The sequence below is a fragment of the Myripristis murdjan genome, chromosome 7, assembly GCF_902150065.1.
Source record: "Myripristis murdjan chromosome 7, fMyrMur1.1, whole genome shotgun sequence".
Lineage (NCBI taxonomy): Eukaryota > Metazoa > Chordata > Actinopteri > Holocentriformes > Holocentridae > Myripristis > Myripristis murdjan.
Genome location: NC_043986.1, coordinates 31,669,194 through 31,691,359, shown reverse-complemented (window position 1 = coordinate 31,691,359; position 22,166 = coordinate 31,669,194). Strand labels below are relative to the sequence as shown.

General features: G+C 41.7%; 1 protein-coding gene across 3 annotated transcripts in view; it reads right to left on the bottom strand.

Annotated features, from left to right (window-relative positions):
* Positions 1–22,166, bottom strand: part of tafa5l (TAFA chemokine like family member 5, like) — a 63,829-nt gene that overhangs the window by 3,860 nt on the left and 37,803 nt on the right. For all 3 annotated transcript variants that reach the window (XM_030054855.1, XM_030054856.1, XM_030054857.1), the window contains one exon: positions 13,881–14,008. In XM_030054855.1, the coding sequence (XP_029910715.1) occupies positions 13,881–14,008 (128 nt within the window). The remainder of the gene's footprint in view (positions 1–13,880; positions 14,009–22,166) is intronic.

The following is a 22,166-nucleotide window of genomic DNA, read 5'->3' as shown; positions in this document are numbered from 1 at the left end:
TATAAGGGCACAATAGAATCTGCCGAGCAAACCCTTGGCGTTTTGATTACATTCATTGTTGGGGGAGAGGAGATATGGAAGTAGGGGCACCGAATGCTTAAAAACATGATGTATTTTCCCTGTGCATGTGAGAGGAATCCCAAAATCTTGTTATCCATTCAAATGTACAAGGAAGAAAGAAACAGGATAAGTATTGATATACCCAGCTTCGTGCCCCGGTCCCTATTTTCTTTCCAAGAAAAAAGCATTTTGTTTGCTTTCTCGCCAAAGCACATCAAAAAAGTACCTGAGCTGGCTTCCACAACAGAACATCCTCCTCTCCCTCTTCTCTGTATCTCAGTCCAACTCTTAGCAATCGATTGGAGGGATTCTGGAAGTTGGAGCAGAGTGCTGATGTGGCAGAAGCGGCCAGCACTATTAACTGCTCCTACTAATTAAAAGGGTAACAAGGTGAGTTTGGCCCCACGGGACGAACTGTGCAAGAGACAGAGCAGGCTGCTTTGCCTGCCAAACAAACCACTGAGCAGCGCTCAGTGCCTGCGGTGTTTACAACACAGGAATCCAAGGACATCGCAGACATATTCATCTACCGCTGGCACAAGGGATGAGGGAGATTGAAAGATAGGAGAAAGAAAGAAAGAAGGAGAGAGAGAAACACACTAATAAGCGCTTTGCTAATTACTTATGTTGGGGTGAAACTGAAACACTTGGACCTCCTCTCTGAGCTTGAGGTGCTCCTGTTTCATCATCACTTGTAAACACTGAACACTGTGCATAAATGATAAAGTTTCACAGTTCAACTGAGGCGCACAGGCTGGATCTTTGAAAGAGTGCCAATGGAGACTGGCAAAAATATTAAGGGATTCAATTAAGTTCTCTCCTTATCATCAAGACAGCATATTTTGGGATCAAAGTCTTTTTAACATACAGGACGCTTCACATTACACAAATAAAAACCTTAGCCAAGGCAGCATTAGAACTCCCAGAAATCTCTTCTTTTTCCGCCAAAAGGAAGAGCCACTTCAGGTACACCAGACAGCTTGTTTGCTCACTGCTCAAGGGGAAATAAAGCGAGGAACCGCAGATGTGGTGGCACTTCAAGCCGCTAATTCTCACCCGCAGCCCACATAGCCATTATGGAGAAAGGCGCTGTGCCATCGCAGCAGTAACTAAAAACATATTCCCTGGGGTCTTCCTAACAAGTGGACTCCAAAGTGACATGCTATGATGCTGGAGAGGGCTTCATCGGCTTCATCAGCTAAGGACTGATGGAGTTCCTAGCCATTAGCAGCCATTAGAACAGCTATTATTATTAGGTGAACAACCACAGCTATACTGAAGACCTTGAATTCATGCTCAAGGCCTGGACTATAAGGTCCATGTACAAACATATCAGTGTGAGGCACTGTGCTTTCAAAGGGTCACAGAAAACATTAGTTCCCAAGCATCTGGCCCTGTTTGCTGCATTATTTCCTGAGGGTCTGCCACCTAAAGCAAAATCTAGCACCTATTGTCCCTGGTTGTTTGAGGAAATCGAGGAGACATAATGCAGAAATTGCTCAGGGCAGAACATGTGTAGGGTGACGAAGGCATCTTAAATGGGACGAAAAAAATGATAAGGATTTTGGTCGGTTACATCACTGGTAAGCGTGCTGAATAATTCATTAATAAAAATGCATAAACAAAAGATCCAAAGGGCACAAAAAGCGTCAGAACTTTGAAACCCCATGTTGCATAACGTGCATGAACATGTCCAGTTCATAAACTGAGCTCTGCATTTCTTATTCCAGTTTAAACCCCATGCTGCAATGTGGCCTGTGACTCTGACAATTTCACACCAGATGAGACGCTGGAGAGAAGCCGTGTGCAGAGTAAAACACAAATGGCAGTTCAAAGCTTGGCAATGACAGAACTTCAAATAGGGGAGCAGGCTAAAGTGTGCTGAAAGTGACAGCAGAAGGGACCACATTCACACTGGGTCTCAGACGGAGACGAGAGGGGGTGAAATACGCCCGGCAAAAGCCAAAAGAAAAAAGAACTGGATTAATAGATGATGGCAGCACCAGGGGAAAAAAAGAAGAAGAAAAAAACATAATAAAAAACAATGATGTGTTGCTTTATTTACTCTCACCAATGAAGGCCATGCCAAAGGAGACATTAGATATTGTAAATGTAATCATGAAGTTAACTGCCTTCCACATCACAGCAGCTACAGCTACAGCAACACAAATGAAACGGGTGAGCAAATGAAAGCACGGGCTTCGAGCAGTTTAAAGATTTCTTTTTCCCCCTGCAGGTCTCTATCCATCCAACCTGTTTCAGTGTATTTTTCTGCATCACTCCCCACACTATCTGCTAGAGACTGATGACCATGCCATTGCATCTGACAAACAGATGAGGGCAAAAAACAAAGGAGTGCATTTTTCTTTTCCGCTTGATAAATGGCAGATCAGGGAAGACACAGAAATGAATACATTTGGTTATCTACCATAACCTCCATGTACTGGGTGTACGTTTGCCAGTGACATTCACATTGTTTGAACATCAGTCCTTTTATATACATCAAAAGGCAGGGCGACCTATAGTGTCTGTCCCTTAGGATTGAACGACTGACTATCAGATTGGTTGACTGTCAGTTGGAGGTAAATCAGCGAATAAAACCTGGGCTCATGTTCCCTTGTCTGATACATTTGCAGCACTGAGAAAATCTATAAGAGTCTGGCTGTGATGAAACGTAGCTTGGCTGGTGGGTTGTGTGTCACAAATTGAGGTGTTATCCAGTCATTAGTCGCTTAATCAGTTACTAATCACAAATAATAATTTCAATGAAATGTAGATTGTTGGTCTGAATAGATATTTCTTCAAAAAAAAAAAAAAAAATCTCAGCCACACTAAAACCTTGCCTCCTAAAGCCTAATACCACTGAAATATATTCTATTAGTTGTGCACAATTGTTGGAATTTACTTGCTGGTGCATAGAATTTAATAATTTCAACTGCAAATTAGACTGAAAGCCAACAGAGCATTGAGGGACACGGTACACAGCATACATATCTAATATTTGAAAAAGCTTTGGCCTGGTTTTTCCATGCATTTTTAAGATGCAAACATCTCTCTAATGACCTCCATTAATGATGACATTTTTTAAAATACATTTCTCCTGCATCAGAAACAAGAGAACTCAGGGGGGCCCGCTCATCCTGTCACGGCCCGTATCACTGCAGTACAAGGGATTGGTGTTTTCTTAGGGTAATGTATGAAACAATCTGCAGTATTTGATTCTTTCTTCTTTCATTTTTTGATGCACTTTGTTTAATTGAGCACTGCTGGTCACAATCCAGTCAACTGCAGCTAAAAATGACTTGACTTTCATAAACCATTTTCACATTTTATTTTGCTCAAACCTTAAGATAACAAGGCCATGCCACAGGAAATAAAAATCTCTTTTCCAAGAGGCCAGGTTCAGAAAGCAGCATCACAAGTAATGGCAATGTTGTAAGTGGAAAACATACAGCAGTGTACCTAAACTACAACATGAAGTCAGATTATGTAAAAGATAAGTGGAAAGTCATGTAAACTAATGAACAACCAAAATGAACTTTTGCTGTGACCCCATTCAGGCTTGTCAGTTGATTCTGCATTCACTTGCAGTCATTTCAGTTAAAGTTTTACTCCAACACAGCGGTTTTCAAGCTTTTTCATGCTCTGGACTCCCTAGTTGAGTCTCATTAAGCCCCAGAATCTCAGTTGGAGTTATTTTGTCCTCAGGATGCTGATATGCTGATATGAAAAGGTATTTTGGTTTGTGCTAATTATGACATTGTCCGTGTTTACATATATTGTACATAATGTTAAAATAGCTAATAATTTATATATAATTTGATGTCAAAGCAATGTCAAGTAAAATTAACCTTAGGAAAACTTATCAAATTTACTTGATTTCTTTAAAAAAAAAAAACATAAGAAAAAGGTGACTTGAAATTAGTAAAAAATTACTGTGACAGTTGAATAATAGCAAAAATAAAATAAAATAAAATTACCTGAAAATTCGAAAAAATATAGATATAAAAAAAACAACTAGATTTATAATGATTAAAATTATCTATTTAAATGTCTTATCAGTGATGCTGAATTGCATTCAGATTCCATTGACTAGCATTTAAATTATAGTGAAATTAAATTATTCATTCTGCTGAGGGCCCCTGGAAGACCCTTGAGGCCTCAGCCACTGCTCTAACACATGCAGCAGCCGCAGGGACGTGGCTGTCAGTAATATTACTGTTTTCTGATTTTGTGGCCGTTGTTTTTCAAGCCAAGTGGCATTCGCAGAGCGCCTGCAGCTAACACTGGCTGCAGCTTGTTTCCATGGCGTGCATACGCATTAATCTGCGCGGTATGGTCACTATTTCATGGTACATGTATACATGGATTGGAGATTTAATTATTTTTTCGGAGGCAAAGCTGCTCCAGGGGGAAAAAATAATCTTGTTGTTTGAGTTAAAGCTTAATCTGTGTGGCCAAAGCACATTTCATTCTGGCTAAATAACGTTCCATATCCAGCAGTGTACACTGGTTATGTTGTGCCAGCAGCATGTCAGTAGCACACACACACACACACCACCTCCATTTGAGTTCACACTGGTTCTAGTTTAGTTGTTCTTCAGCCACACAAATCCAAAGCCTCAAAACACACAAGCAAAAACTGCGACATTTCATTTACATGTTCAAATGTGTCAATTTTGCTCATTTTTTCTACCAGACAGTTAAATACTGCAGCTACACCATATCATCAACATGTCAGCAAGTGAATGACCTTGAATTTGTCAGGTTTGGAAACACAGAGTGAGACAACAAGACAGTGCTCTTGTCAAGAGATACACAACCAACCATTCATAACAGACAGGCAGGGCCCAAGGATGGCAGTGTCGCTCTATCCAACACTGCTGACAGATTGTATGGTGTATGTATGGTGAGCACATCCATGCTGCCCAGCGTCTGAACTCTGGGAACACTGGTGACCTCATGACCTTTTCTCCCGGTGCCACCTGCAGGGAAAAATGTAGAAGCTCCATTCTCACACGACTTGCATTCCCCTCAACATGCACCGAGCCAGCAAGGCGCTGGAGCTGGAGGGCCCATGCTGCTTCATTAGGCCAGTGGCTCTCACTGCTGGCCTTCAAGATTCAAAGCCTGTTGATCACAAATGAAATCCACCCACTTAGAGAATCACTAGATCGCTGATTTTTTTTTAAAATAAACAGTTCTGTACAGAAAAAATAGACTGCAAAGCCATCACACAATTGTAAATGTAAAAAGCTAAAATAGAGAAAAATATAAATAATAATGAGTTGTGATGGCCATCTTCATGTTCATACTTGACACCAAACAGAATACAAAGATGAAGCCATTTTTCAGTCAGTGACCAGGGATAGCTGGGATCAGCCCTGGCTACTGTCTGTTTAATATGGAAAATACACCCAACCTGTGCTGCTCACATGTCAGTGTAAATGTTTTTTTTTTTAATCTGCACAGGTAGAAAAATACGAGAGTTGAGGAGTAAAAGGGACAGAGCTGTGTGTCTGCATGGAGCCACTGTAGACGGCAGCATTAATTAAAACAAGAGTGTTTCTCAAGAGCGTGAAGATAGTTGGTGTGCCTGCTGATCGTACAAGGTCATGAGTGCCACAGTCAGAAGGAATGGACAAGATAAGTCACTACCATAGAAAGACAGGATGGAAACTAGAAAAGGCTTTGCTATCTGGAGCCTGATAGTTTGGTATTTCTAATATATTAACATTTGATTAGATCTTTTCAAATATTGACCTGTGAGTAGAGGGCAACATTTTTGTCCAAACTACAAGAATTTTGCAAACCCTGCAAATATTTTTAGAGTCATTTTCTGTCTGTATGATCTGACTTGGTTTCCAAATTGTGCACAACTGAATAGAATAAATACTTTACATACAAATACTTTTACTTGCTACTGTTTGAAGGCTACACCAAGCTCAGACATGCCCATTCACCGTTGGTGTTCATCTTTGCAAAAAAGTCTTCCAAAACCGGTCCCAAAATAACACTCGGAGCATGTCCATGAATGTGAACAAAGCAGATAAGGCCACTGTTAAAAGCAGCAAGTCCTGGTTCCCATTTTTTGAGGAAATTTAAACATTATTTTCTTTCATGGATTGGAAAATAGGTCTGGCAGGCAGCATCTGCAGGTAACATTCACATAGTAACCTTGCATCAGGAAGAAAAAACCTTACAGCACTCTCACAAATAAGTATCATTACACACACACGCACACACACACACACACACACACACACACACACACACACACACACACAAAGAACAACCTGGACACGGACATTTTTATTTCATTATTGGCATTATCTGCTGTGTTTTGGTTAATTTATGTATTCAAAGTGTTATTTTAGAGTTTTTTTTTGCTGTGGAAGTGAATGGAGAGGTAGAAATGCAGTACTGAGGATTATCAGCCTAATGAGGAGATTTCACCACCATGTGGACTCATAAAACACCCAGATTAATATACAACCCAACGCTCTGCCACAGTTCAATTTTTATAATCTTAGAACAAGCACATCATCCATCAGCGAGTCGGTCCATTGATGAGAACCATGTAGACTCATGTTTTTGATTAGTTGCGTCTCAGAGATCCTCACCTCAATCAAGCCCTGGCAATTTTGCATAGTACACCTTTTCAAGAAGGGGAATATTGAAAGAAATATTATCCAGACTCAAGAAAATTGCAGAAACAAATTGATTTGGATTGGATAGAAATGACAGTGGAAGGTATTACCACTTAGTTCAAAACAGTCTGCACTGGAGCTAAAATTACTTGTTAAGACGTTCTTCTTACTTGGGCACACATAGTAACATCCTTTTCCACACTCTTCCACTGACAACAGCTGTATCCGTCAGTCATAAAGCAAAGCCAACCACAATGTGTCAGCTGCAGCACGATGCCCAGCTCAGTTAAATCCGGACAGAAAAGTAGTTGCATGCCTGACTGTGCCTGTGACTTTGTTGCGTTGCCTTGGAGAAGGCAGCTCATTAGAAGTCTGTCTCTGGTCAGATGGGTTTCCAGCAGAACAGTGGCTGAGGTGAAACATGACTTGGCTGCCTGGCAGTTTGTCGCAGACACTGAGGCCTTTATAACTGAGGTGCTATCAGCTATTACATCATAGTGCTGTTGCTTTGAATGTGTCTGAATACAGTCTCTATTGTTTATATCTTTTTTTGTTTTACACCAACTTGCTTTTATTTTGTAAAGTGCACTGCTGTAACAACACAAGGAAAACAGGAGAGGTAAAAACACACCCAAGTCAAACAGGACAAGACCAGGCAAAATACTAAAATTAACAGATACCTTCTCTCATAATTACCAGTGACGGATGCAAGACAGTATTCTTATCTGTTCTAAAACTGGGCAGGAAAACATGTGCTTGTGTTCAATGACTTCAACTCTGGATCTTACTGGATGATGATAACAGGAAAATTACAGTTTTTAGCAGTAATTTGAGCAAAACTATCATCCATGTGCATTAAGTAGTCATACATGCATGAACATTTGGACAACTGACTGTGCCTTGAGAGGGATAGATCACCCATTTTCAAAAAAAAAAAAAAAAAAAAAAAAAAAAAAAAAAAAATTCACTTACCTCCTGTTAGCTGGGGGGAAGTCCAGCTCAATGCCAGGAGGCTAACAGTTAGCATTTGGAGCATCCAGTCAGTATCCAGCACTCAGTAACAATGAGAGGAAGAGAGCACCACTACTGTCCTACAGAACAGCTGGGGGGGAGTGAAGTAATATCACATTTTTCAAAATGGGTGAACTATCCCTTTGAGTCAAATTGAGCATTTTTGCCTTCCTTGATCAAGGTTTCAATTTTTTTAATACTGCTATGGTACATGGTTTATTCTTCTTTATGTATTTTCATGAGATACACCTTTTACTTCTGCTGCGCCTGTAAATCAATTTTCATGTCAATCCATGTCACATGGCATCCATTCAAAAAACAAAAACAACAAAAAAACATGGGGAATGTGTGTGGCCCACAAGTTTCCATCTATTGAAGTGGCAAGCCAAAAGCCTGCAGAGCTAACTGGCTATGATGTCTTCATGTTTACAGCAGCCCTGGCAGGACTACACACACTCCACTAGCTTTTAGCCCGGGCTAACGCTGGAACAAAGAGCACATAGCTGGAGGAGGGCCACCGAAGCAGAAAAAAGAAAATGCTAAAAACATGATGCAACCCTCTCTGACCTACTGGGTCGTACTGTGAGCGCGCTGCTCATTTGGTACAAACACACGAGCGCTACTATTCTCTCTCCAGGCCGCACACGAGCTGAGCAATGGCATGTGCTGTGTGGGTGTGGGACCCCCCCCAGCTCCGGTCTGCGGGACAGGGTGCACAGGGAGCTATGGCCTGACTATGATCAAATCCCTGTTTCAGTTACTCCCAGTTCATTATTCAATCTCCCTCAAACCTGTAAAATAACATTTGAGGCACAGAACACCATTTTTTGGGAAAGTGCCTGGCTTTATCCTGCAGTGAGGAAGCATTTCTAATAGGCTTAGTTTTAATTTGAAGCCACCACTTGATTGGCAAAGGCCAACAATACAATAGAGCGCTCTCTCGGCACGCAGGGCGCCTGTGATACAATCTCCCGACGCTGCCGCCTGCCTGAATGGAGAAAAGACAATTTACTACGTTCTGGCTCAATTGATTGCTCTAGTGGTGACGTGTTTTTGTGGAGCATGGGTTCCCGCAGCAGATATCCAATCAATTTTTCTCCAAAGGGTTTTTGAAAATGTAAGACAATTAGCTCTGTTGAAAACAAAGCTTTATGATCCTAACACTTGTCCAACATGATAATCTCCACAAACCAATACACTTTTCAATTTTTGAACCACAATTCATGTGTGTAGGACACTAACTAGGGCTGAACGATATCGTAAAAATATCACACTGCAATTAGTTTTATAGATATTTCGAATGCGATATGATTCATGATGTCAGTAGTAATGATAATTTCAGCATTATAATTCTCTTTTTCACTGAGAAAGCTATTAAAATGATGATGGTGTTGCCGGGGTCTGTACTAAATAAATGAATCAAAGTTTTCTCATATTTTACCTTTATCAAAAAATAGCAGCTCCTGTGATTTGGGTAATTGCACTTGATCATATTATGCTTTTGATAATTAAGTTTATTGAGCTCCGCCAACGTCACGTCACCACAAGTCCCCTCCACATGTCCTCCTGCATTCAAGTAGCTAGCTAGCGGTCTAAAAATTTGTAAATGGCAGTAGAGTTAATATAATAATAATATAATATATAATACTTTTATGAAGCGCAGAACAAAGTTTTTAAAATTCAGTATAAATTGAAAATTATCATGTTAACCTTAATTTCTGCATAAATTGAAACCTATAGAAAAAAAAGTGTAAGTACATCTGGCCAGGGAACCCGTGGCTCAACAACGCGAATGCACTTCTCGGTTATTGGGCAACAAACTGCTTCCTGCCAATGGAGTGTTCTTCCTCCGGGCTACCATTCTTAAAAATAACCGCTTTCATCCACTTGAACAAAGTTTAACATCATTTTACAAGTGTTGATTTAGAACAAAATGTCGGTCTCTCTTAGGCTTATGATAACCATGCACCTTATTGTATAAATGAAAAACCCTGTGGGGAAAAAAGCATCGTCAGTCTGTCCAGGGAACCCATGGCTCAAAAATGCTAACTCAATTCCAGGGTTTAGGACTTCAAACTGTATCTCTCCTGTCATCTTTCAGGCCAGCAACGACTCTTTGCTTGATGAACTTAGCGGCCCACTAAGTGGACACGGCGCCTGATAAATGAGTGAGCGACCTCATGCAACCTGCCAGTTCACACCCATGGACAGCGAATGTCCGAATGCCCTCTGAGCACACTGGCACTTTGAGAACGGTCCCAAGACGTTAATGCCCCCCTCCCGGCCCCTTTCCCCCATTGGGCTCTCCACCTCGGAGAATATCATATCTGGACCTTTCAGTCGCTCACTAGTGAAGACAAATTGCCAGCTTGTTTGGAGGGGGGCCTCCTGAGAGTGATTCATATTAATGGCTAGCTGGCAGTGCAGAGCCGGCTGCATATGCAAACTCCATTAGCAGGTTAGGCTGGAGTGTGTGACCTGGCAGTGCTGCCATGAGCTGCACACACTGGAGTGAGGCGGTGTGTGTGTGTGTGTGTGTGTGTGTGTGTGTGTGTAGGCAGGTGGGGAGGGGGGGGAGGGTGCTGTATTTAGACGGGGCTGCAGGTGCAGGAGAACCTGTGAATATATGTGTGCGCGGCAGTGGGCTGATATATCACTCTGACAGTATATGAGATGGTGATGATGATGGATGATATAGTTTTCACCAATTACATATTTATTGTAGAACTGATCAATAGTACTCTGGTTGCCTGCAGGAGGACCTGATTCCATTGAGACATTCTGATCAAATTAAGTATGTATGAGTATGTTCTTATACATGAAGGGTTTTAGTGTCTTATGGTCTGAACTGTGTTGAGTTTCTCAGTTGAAAATGATCAAAAATTCAGTGATTTCAGTACTGGCACAAAATTACAAGCTATCAGCAGCTTCAAAAATAGTTTATTAGTTTATTTGTAAGGGACGAGCACAGAGAACATTGACAGCTGCAGAAGCAGTGTCTGATCTACTGTACGTGTGTGTATGGCCAGGGCTCATTTCCAATGCAGGTCCCTTGATGGGCAGTCATAGTCCAAGCAATCATTACAAATACATGTTACATGTTATTTCAAATGTGCAATATGAGTGCATTAGGAGGGCATATAATAATAAAACAGGAATGACAATCATCCATGACAACACACAAACAAACATAGAACAGACAAATAAATGAAAACATGACAAAACACAATACTTTTCTATCATATATTGGTATAAGCGCTAAAAAACCCACACAGGTTGAATCCCAGAATGTGTGTGCACATGTGATGACAGATATTCACAGATTAAAAGCTACATGCCTACGCTTACACACACACACACACACACACACACACACAGATGTGGACAGAGACTGTCTGACAGACAGTGCTTGGCCGGTTGCCGAACTGCAGCCTGGCCTGCTCTCCAGCCCTCCCCCCTTCCCGGTCCTTCTCTCCATCCTCCAGTCTGATCAATCCTCTTTATAGATTTCTCATTTTCATCCATCTTACAGAATGTGCTTTCCACCCATTTCAGGTCTTACAACAAATACCTCTGAATACCTCCTCCTCTCTGCTGCCAAATCCTCCCTATCCCTGCTGCACCTTCAAAATGAAAACACCAGCATCACTTGAAATGGACTTCCCTCAAAAAAAGAAAGAAAGAAAGAAGAAAGAAAACAACTCGTCACCGAAAGCTAATTGAGAATATGCAGTGGAACATGTAATCGGCATTTTTTAAATCTATTTACAAAAGCTGTAAACACTAACGCAACTCCGCTGTCAGGGTAGATTACAGCATGATGGGAATGCGAGCGTGAAATGTGCTGCAGCTGCCCATGGCTGCTGGATGAGAGAGATAGAGTGAGAGAGAGCGGGAGAGAAAGAGAGAGACTGAAATCCATCAGAGCAAGTCACAAGTTGACCTCTGGCCCTGTGTACCTGACTATGAGGACAGTCTTTCCCTCCTGTTCTCTATCTTGTCAGCCTTGCTGACATAAACTTGCTGTATTGTGCTGTCTGCGTCTCTGAGAGTTACCGTCTCCCTCCTCTGCTTATCCCCTTACACTCACTCTCTTTCTCTCTCTAGCCCATAGATATTTCATACCTCAGGTAGATGTCTGTGCTTTTCAACTGCATAACTTAACGATTGAGTGGGTTTATTTTATTTATTGACATTTTCCTTCATTATCGCGAGATGGTATAGCTGAAAGCTACATTAACCAAGTAGGCCAAAAACAAAGGCTACAGTGACTGGATTGCAGGGAACATATGCTGAGTTCATCTCAACATGGAACTCATCAAAACGACTTGTTGAAAAACGTGAACATTCATCACACTCAGAATTACAAGGTGGAGATTCAGGTATCATTTAAGAGCTCTGATCTCTCCAGTTTCAGTTCATATGACACAGGGGTACACAAAAATTAACCCTAACCCTAACCCAAACAAAAAAACCCAGACATTTTTAGCAAGGGTTTTACCAAGCTCACACCTCGAATGCAACTTAACTGTGAGGTGGGCGGAGCCACGGGTTTCCGAAGTATGATCCCCATTGTTTTTCACCATTTGGAATTTTACCTTTAACAATAAGCACAATATTGCTCATTACAGACGGACTTGTGGCTCGCCTGGGTAAATAAACCACACTACAGGGTGATGTTATGGCCATTGCTTCCAGATGTTTCGACTGAATTTCTGAGAGAGCACGTTTGTTATGTCAAACAGCTTTAAATACTCATGAACTTCATCAAGCTGTGGTGAAGATGCCAGTTAAAGCTGCAAATTACATTCAGATATATTCAGTCTTATACTGTATTCCAGAGTGGTGGTTGCAGAGAGCAACAATCCAGCTCAACTCAACAGAATTTCAAGCTCAATGATTGGTTGCTTCTTGAGGTAATGCACTGTGGGACTTGTAGTTGACCTATCTCCTAACATTTTATATACACAGTCTTGTACATATGACCTCTTTTCAATGGTCCGTGAATAATTTGAGTGCAGTTGCTACTTGTTCATACCAGTGATTCAGCTGGGACAGATTGATGCCCACCTAAGTTTTAGAAATGCTCAAACAGAACATCATCTAACATTACAATTAGGACACTGAGCAGGATTTCACTTCCAGAACCCTGAATATAACCCTGATGACCTCTCAGCTGTGTGTTGCTGCAGGTCTGAAATATGGAAATTCAGCCCAAAATTTCTGAGTTGAGACAAAAGAATCAATAATACCAGCTGATGCAGCAGTTGGCTCCCTCATGTAAACTTCATTTCATTGCACTTACAATACACAAGTCTTTATGCTAAGCTAACACAGAGTAGTGCCCATAGGAACCGAACCAGAGGATGCACAGAGGTGAAAAGGCATCAAACATCTTGTCTAAGAAGAAGTCGGAAAAAGGCTATTTTTCCCAAAACGCTGGAGTATTCCTTCAATCTATGTGTTCTCCATCATCACAGTGAACTCTAAAAGATGAAATTTTAACTAACCTGGATGAAGGTACCTTGCCCTACTCAGCTGACACCGGGATATTGCTGTAAGTAGCAAGCGCAGTGCAAAGCCCCCATCACTTGCCAGCACAGTGGGGGGGCACCATACTGACAGGATCAAAAATTTAACATGTTTTGTGTTCTTTTATGTCAGCGTGACAGAGGTCAGCAATATGTCATACATTCCTGTCAGCTATTTTTACTTTTCTCAGTGCCGTACTGATACATTTTGAATTGTATTAGAAGGCATTAGATCAAACAGAGACAGCCAGTGTTCTACCCCGGATGAGTCAATCAGTTTGTCATACTCACACTTAGATCCTGATTTGGTTAATAACCAATTAACCTTCTTTACCTTCAACATTACTGAGAACCATGACGTGTTCAAAGCAGAACCTCTTCAAATTGTCCTTGACTTTGGAGAGCCACAGCATGTGTTTGCTTCATTAAAGCTGAACGATGACTTGCTGTTTGACTGAAGTCTGCTGCTCCTAGTCCCGGGCTGCTGGCTGAAGCCTCACGTGGCACTAATACTGTCAGGGCTACGGGTTGGATTCCCCAGTGGGGATGTCTGATATTGAATATGTAGGTGTTTTGGATAAAAGCCTCCACCAACCGGTACATGTGAAGGTTATGTCTTGTGTATTACCGTGACGGTCTTGATGCGACCGCTGCCTCTGGTGCAGGTCCAGCCGGATCGGTTGAACAGGAGGCCGCAGACCTCACCCTCCATGCAGGGCGCCATCTCACACCACTGCCGGCTTCGCACAATTCGCGCTGAGGGAGGAAAAACAGACAGATTGAATAGGCAAATTAGACAGAGATAGAAAGATAGATAATGTTTACAAAATGTCAACTTTTCAGCAACTAAAATGTTTTTTTTTTGTTTTTTTTTTGCGAGCCAGAAGGTCCACTATGTCCATGTGTTGATGTATCTAAGAAATTGTACAAACTTTTCATATTTCTCGACAATTCAAATTAAATGGCTTAATCTATTGTTGAGGAAGTAACTATAGTAGGAATTGTTAAATGTGCATAAGCAGTAACATTTTAATTGTTGCGGCATAGTGCAAAGATTATTTGTGATTTGCTTTTATTACCTTATTCGCCAAGATGCCCACAGATTGAAAGTCTATAACTGGCACCAAGCTAGTTCTAACTGATAACCATTTTGAGGTTGATTCAGTGGAGAGGGTTTTAGCAAGAGTTTGATCCCTCAGCTAAAGTTTAAAAGAAATATTTCTTTGCATAATAGAAATAGATCGATAGCAACAGAACTGGGCTGGCTGGTATGGAATGCTAAAATCTTTTTCTAGTAAAAAAAAAAAAAAAAAAAAAAAAAAAGCTTGTTAGTATTTGCCGAAAGTCATAATTTTGCAATATCTCCACTGTTTGCCTTAATCATAGTTTACACTGTCTGGTAGCAATTCTACTTTTTGTTGTTGCTTTTTTTTTTCTTCCAGAATTTAAGAATCAACATTTATCCACCACTATGTTGGAGATTTCCAGAGCGTTCTGTGATGTTAGTGTATGTTTCTCTTTTTTCCCTTTTCAAATGGTCCCAAAGCTGGGGTTGAAAGCTGGTGACTGCAGAGGAAAAGACAAGCCAGTCAGCGCTCCTTGCTCTTCTTTGGCCTTCAAAGAGGCCTGTCAAGGCTTTGATGCATGTTTAGGGTCACCGTCCTGCTGGAAAATGAATCCTCTTCCTCACAACTTTAAGCCACAAGGGATGGCTGCCTCTGCAGAATAGAGTGGCACTTCTCTCTGGTCAGTAGGAGGCTGATCCTGTGCAAGTCACCAACTGCACAAGAGATGAAGCATCACCACACCTGAATATTCCAGCACCGTGTCTAACTAAAGCTTTCATGCTCTGTCACATTAACCGTGCAGTCCTGTCCTCACATAAGCTCTCGGATTTCAACCAAAAAGTTCAAACTTTGACTCATCCCTAAACAAGACTTTTATACACTCTAGTCTTTTTTTTACATGCTTGGCCTAAAAAGCAAAGAAAGATTTGTTTTGTCTTTGCAGAAGTGGTTTGAAAATTGCTTCTCCCACATTAGGACCACAGTTCACCAGTCAGCTTTTGACTGTGCTTTTACCAAATGGACTATTGTGCTCTTTGCTCAATTGGCTTTTTATTTTGGATGCAGTTGCTGTTGTTCTGTCTCATAAAGATGTTTCTTTTTTTTTTTTCAATTACTGTGGTCACTTCAGGTCTGCCTGCTCTTGCTTTGGTTAAAAATAACTTGTGTGAAACTCTCAGCATGCATTGTACTCTGCCACTTAAAAAAAAATGTTTAATTTAGCTGCAACTTGGCTCTGGGATAATTTCCCAGCACTCAGGAGGACAATTTGGCCTCAAACTGCTTTACAAAGATCTTTTGACATTGTTACAAAAAAGTAGAAAACATTTTTTAGAGCTGAAGCACTAGCAGCGGCGACGATAACTGTTACGGGGGCATTTTCATTCAGTGACTACGGGGTATTAGTTATTAAAAGACCAAAGCAATTTACTGTGTAGTCTAATGAGCAAGCATGCATTACTCTGTTAATGAAATATTTGTTATGACAACAATTTGAGAAAACCTTACGAAATGCTGTACCAATTTTCATACAAGCATTTCTCAAAGATCTGAAATTTTTTGATTTGTTTCATTTATAAATAACACTCTCTTGAATAAGAGGCATCGTCGGAATAAAGAAAAAAAAATTTGATGAATGAAAATCAAGTGCTTGGTAGTGAAAAGCAGAAGGCCATTTAGATAGTGGCAAGTGTTCTTCATCTTTATAAAATGTGGCACAGAAGAAAACCTGTGCTGCCTTTATGTCTCAAACATAGCAAAGTAATCTGAATTAGAGACTGCAGTTTAAATGATGTAACTAACATTGTACCTGCACCTGATCAATAATGATAGCGGAATGCATTTTCAAAGTAGCCTCCCTGAGCATGGAGAATGTAATGTAAAGATAGAGAATGTATTACAGAGGAGGAGGCTAATAAAAAAGTGGATGGACGTGGTTTTTAATCTCATGAAAGTTATTTGTCAGCTGCAGACGGCCAGCTGTTAGAGCGAGAGCCAGCGATGCTCTCACTCTCTCTCCCCTGCAATCCGTCTGCATGACATTGAATTAGCATGCGCCTGTAGTCGACGCTGATAAGCACTGATTGTTCTTTACACAGTGCGCTAAAGCAACACTGAAAGGTTATCAGCTCTCTGCGGACCTGGCTGGGGCCACCGCTCCCGCCTACCCATGATCCCTCAGGGCAGCGCGTAGTGGAACGAGGTAACACAGTCGGCAAATTGAAAGAGAGGGACTACAATTCATTGAATGTCCACGGGAGAGCTGAGGGCGGCAGAGAGTGAGGGAGAGAGAGAGAGAGAGTAAAGAGGTGTGGAAAGGGAGGCCTTGTGACATTTCGCTGTGAGGCAGCCCTGGTCCAAGCCTTGTTAACAGTCTGTCGTTTGAGATTGGTCCTTGGAGTGCCAGACCGCTACTGCTGCTCTGCAACAAAGATCTGTCATTTGGTGGTATTTATCAAGCCCGATGAACAGCACCCACATGTATGTATGCACACACACATACTCACAGCTATTGCTCCGTGGATATAAATCAAATAACCTTGCCGACACCCCCAAAAGAAGAGGAGGGTGGCAGTCCGTCGTCATGCACTGCAATGTGGTTGCCGGGTTCAACAGAACAAAGCAATCCAACCACCTGTCACTTCACTGAGCAGAGCGAGCTAAACAAAATATTAGTCCCCCCCCAAACCAGATTCGGTGCAAAACGGTCATCAATGCTTCACCCTACCCTGTGATTCCTTGATGAACGGGGGAAAACTAAAGCGACTTTGCTCCTGACACAGCAAAATGCCACGGTGAATTTTCATTTTCACAGCCATCCGTCAGGCGCAACAAAGCGTAGATTTATCAGTCACTTGCAGATGTAGTTTTGAGTACATTACAGGGCCAGCAAAACTCAATTTCCAGGGCACAGAATAAAAGCTGAGCTGGCACAGCGGAGGGAGTGCTGACTAACCGTGGAGTGCAGCAGCCAACCAACCCGGAGTCGCGGAGGTTGGCTAAAATAAATGCATTTTCAGCTGCTGCCGTGGTATCGAGGTACTCCATAGCATGTCCTTGTTACTTTTTCAATGCCATCGATGACAGTTTGACTTGATCTATGATGACTTGATGAATTCTGCGGGGCCATAAGCCGCGCAGCGGTCACGGCGTTTGTTGGAGGAGCGCTCCGGTGATACCGTCGTCAACAAAGACATCATGAATAACGCAAGCAGCATCGAAATGGCATCACTGCAGTTTTACATCAGCCAATCTCCATCCATCAGCCTTATCTCTCTCCAATATGCTTGCACACGCACACACCACAAACATACTTACACAGCCACCTCCACACATATACAGTCAGTGTAAACACTATACTTTCAAACTTCAAGTCTGTCTGCTGATATAATTTGTTTTTATCAAAATACACCTCTGTGGACTGAGAATTACTGTGGCTGTGCTGAATGAAAATTAGTATATTATCATTCTTCGTATTCTTAAAGTAATTAATTAATGTAATTAATTATACAGGCATTGTTGCAGTGAAGCAGCAGTGGTAGTTGCAGTAGTACAAGTTACAGTAGCAGTAGGGAAAACAGCAGTAGTATTAGTATAGTATAGTAGCAGCAGTAGCAGGAGAAGCACCAGTATTAACAGCATACTAGTACATTGTATGTATAATATCATGTTCAAGTGCTAATATTTTTTTCTACATCAGCATGAAAATTTACTTCAACCACATGTTCCTTCAGCAGCTTCTAAAAGGGTTTTTTTTCCCATAGCGCTTTCATAAATGTAAAAAAAAAACAAATGTCATTGTGAAGGCTTATGTTACTTACACATTTTGTTCAATGCAGTCTCCACAAGCCAATACTTTTTTCCTTTTTTGAACCACTCACACAGTTAATGTAGGCTAAAAGCTAACATTAGGCTTAAACTAACTCTAATAACAGACCTTTTTCATGGCCTCCATTTTGACAAAAAATAGCAGGGTAAACACAGGTGTTACTAATGACAGTAATTAAGGTTCCGTTCCACTGAGGTCGAACAGAGCCAGGGTCCTGCTAGTGTTCATGCTGCTTCAGTGGAAAAGCTCTGCTACACTTAAATGAAACAGAATATGAATTAATGTCATATGTATTTTTACCGCATGTACATTCAAAATGGCTGCTGTGAAAGAGGTCTGCTGTTTGTGTTGTGGCAATGGCACATTGACCAGACCCCCCATACCTTCAGTGTAGGAGCTACTCCTCTAACTACTAGCTTACTAGCTAGTAAACGAGTAGATAGAGGAGTAGCTAGTACTATCTAGTAAGCTAGCAGCTGGTTAGCCGTCTAAAAATGTGTAAATGTGCAGTGGAAAAGCTTGATAGAAGCTGAGATACAGATACAGAGGAGAGCAAGAACGTAGTTTAACCTGCTTGATGTAACGATGTGTAATTATTCCAATAACAGGTGTATTTTCATGAGGCCTCCAGCTACTTGTTAGTAACTGACTTTTTTTAAAGCACATAACAGATGAAAATTTCGCAGCTGTCGTGTCCACAGGTGCAATCTCTGTTGTAGATCAAAGCATCAAACTCTCATGTTAACCATAGATCTTATTTTCTGGGTAAATTGGAAACCCTATGGGGAAAACCCAGTGGAGATCTGCCCAGGGAACCTATGGCTCAAAAATGTAGCTCACTTCCAGGTTTTAGGGCTACAACCTGACAGTCTATTAGAAGTAGAAGTAGCAGCAGCAGCAGCAGCAGCAGCAGTAATAGTGGTAGTAATACAATGAGCAGTCAGTAGGCTAGAGCTTTCTGCTGTGTTGGAGCATGGTTCTGTGCCAGCTGAAGTCCAGTTTGCCTGTTTTGCAGTGGCCAAACAGCTGGCTGTCCTGGTCGGGGCAAAGTGTGTCTGGCTGGGTGACTCCTGGGTGGCACGTCCCTTCGCCATCTCTATCAGAATTCCACCCAGTGACTGTGGACGTCGGCTCAGCTGCCAGGGTCCCTGCTGGGCGACGGCTCTGGACCTCCCACTAGACACACATATGACCATCTGTCCCCCAGTACACGGTGCCAAGCCAAGCCCTGCCCTGCCCTGCACAACACAGCACAACACAGCCAGAGGGGACGAGGGAGCAGGCCGGAAACTACCAGATTATCCATCAAGCAGCATTAGTTTTCCGGCATTTACCCTTGTTGAAATAAATTACTAACATAAAAATTGTGCTAAAATAGAGAGAACTCGACTTAAAAAGTTACTGAGTTAAAAGACACAGTATGTTCTTCCATTTAAAAGGATAAGAGTGTGGACTAATCCTGTGCATTGAAAAAGTATAGACTATATTAAATACAGTGAAGCATCATTGTTAATATGATAGGAAAGACAACCCTGAAATGCCTGTTCCTATTGTTCAACATTACTATGTGTCTTATTAGATGCCCCACCAGCAAACAATACTAATGAACAAGCTGGAAAACAATAAAACAAACCACTAATATTATAGCTCCACATCAACTGAGCTACTGTCATAGACAAATGCAAATATTTTGATGTTGCAGTCGGTTAAAACTGAGGCACAGAAAGAGAGAGTGTGGAGAGAGAGAGAGAGAGGCATGCAGCTTGCATATATCTTTGCAGCATACAGACTCTTATCATAGCGACCATCAAGCTCCATGTGATTGCGGTGTTATGTGGTGGCATGGCAACAGCAGGCCAAGGAGAGACGGAGAGAGAGAGGGAGAGAGAGGAGGTGAGAAGATAAGTGAGAGGAGGGAGGCAAGCGAGGAAAAGCTAATAATTCTCCTGTGTAGATTACACCAACACAACGGTGGCATGCATCATCACAAAAATGGCTCGCAAACACTTCATGGGAAAAAGAACACAAAGCAAGCGACTTATTTTTCAAATATCACTGCATTTACGTTTGTCATGTGAAATTGTGAAACTAAAAAGATAAAAGGCTAAAGGTAACAGTGTCTCCACAAATGACGTAATGACAGCACTGTTGCTAAGCCTGGAGAATGTGGGTCCTCATGGACGGTGGTGGACATACACGGTGGAACCATGGCAGATGATGGATATAAAGGCATGCGGTGATGCCAAATTGTCTCCTCAAACAGCCAGCTGCAGACTGATTGAAGAGTTTGCATAATGCCTTTCTTTGCGCATCAACACATAAAGCTGTAATCTGACTGGAAGTGCTTTGAAAGGTCAGCTGAAAAGTACGAACGTCAAGTAACTTGGTGTGAACATCGAGCCAAAAGCAATGCTGCCAGTGCTCACTCCACAGCCAAACAGTGATGGTCAATGATGAATATTTAGAGGGATTTTTTTTTTTTTTAGAAATTCAAAATGTGGAAAATCTAAAGCAGCATACATCAATGCTCGCTAGTTATATCATTCAAACTTGCGGCGAGGGAGATATAACTGGTTATCAAAGTTTTTTCATTTTGATCTGTAATTGTAGCACCCCCCTCGCCCTGCCAGTGACTGTAATTTTCAAAACTACTCTCAGCGCCGACCAAATGATTCCTCTTGCATTAACGAGTGGTATTCTAAAAATCAAACCTCATTGAAGAGCAACATAGCATGACACGTGTGGCAAAACAGTACACAGTGGTCAACTGCTTCCTTTGCTTTGAGAACTATTGAGTGTGAAAGTCATATGAAACTGACCTTGAGTGATATGACCCAGAGGATAAGCCCATAACAAGTGGAAAAAATATCCCAAAGCCTCAAGGAGGGAAACAAATGAATAAATATGTTTATAAGTCAGTAACTTGGTTTATATACTGAGAAGGGCGAAGAGGCACTTGTGGGGATACACATCAACACAAAGCATGATGGAATATCTTATGCATTAAAGGTCAGTGAGAACATCTTCACGGTGAAGGCACTCGATCGATCACGTTCATATGTAATGTGGATGTTTTCCCCTTTAAATCCTTGCGGTGACGGACACCATTTCACTTGTCAGCAGCCGGCCTTTTAAATGGGCCTGCGAGCAACAGGTTCCATCTTTAATGCACTGGCTATTAATGGAGTGTAGGGTGAGGCGCGGCGGGCAGCCAGTAATAATCAATTTCCTGCCGCTGTAATCATAGTTCTCTCTAAGTTAATTAGCATCTGTTGAGCGTTACAGAGAGCCGACTGCAGAGCGAAAGAGAGAGAGAGGTGGGGAAAAGGAGTGTGGACAGCGTGACACTGGCTTTATTGGGTGGCAGGGTCGCATCAGGCCTATTAGATCTGGACTGCCATCGAAGAGATTAGTCATTGCGTGACGTAGTGGACCTAATCACGCATCTGATGCATCCGATCGTGATATTGTGAGATCCAATCTGCATCACCGATGTCATTTCTCCCTCACCCCCCCTCGCCTCTCCCATAACTCTCCACTTGGTCCTGTCCAATAAAACGGAAATTGCTCCCAAAAAGAACAACTACAAAATGGATGGGTGCCACGTACTCTCCATTAAAAGTAATGTTTATTCAGCTGTAGTATATTGAAATCACTGGCCAAGGAGGCAACTATTATCAGGCGACAATTATGAGGAAAACGCTGCAATATATAGACGCTGAAGACAAAACAAAGTTGTTCACCAATTTGCTGGTGTCCCAACGATCGGGTAAGAGAGCCATAAAGCAGACAACCAATACTCTATATAGATTCAGACATTCTGATATGCCTCGGTACAGGGAGAGACACAATGTGATTATTGATTGGGTGGTGTCTATTGAAACGCATTACTAAAACAGCCACATGGAAAGAGTAAAAAAAAAAAAAAAAAAAAAAAAAAAAACAATCGAATGACATCTCTGCTTTTCATGGAGAAAAAGCAACAAGCATCCATCTATTCATTTTGCGACTCTGATTATTT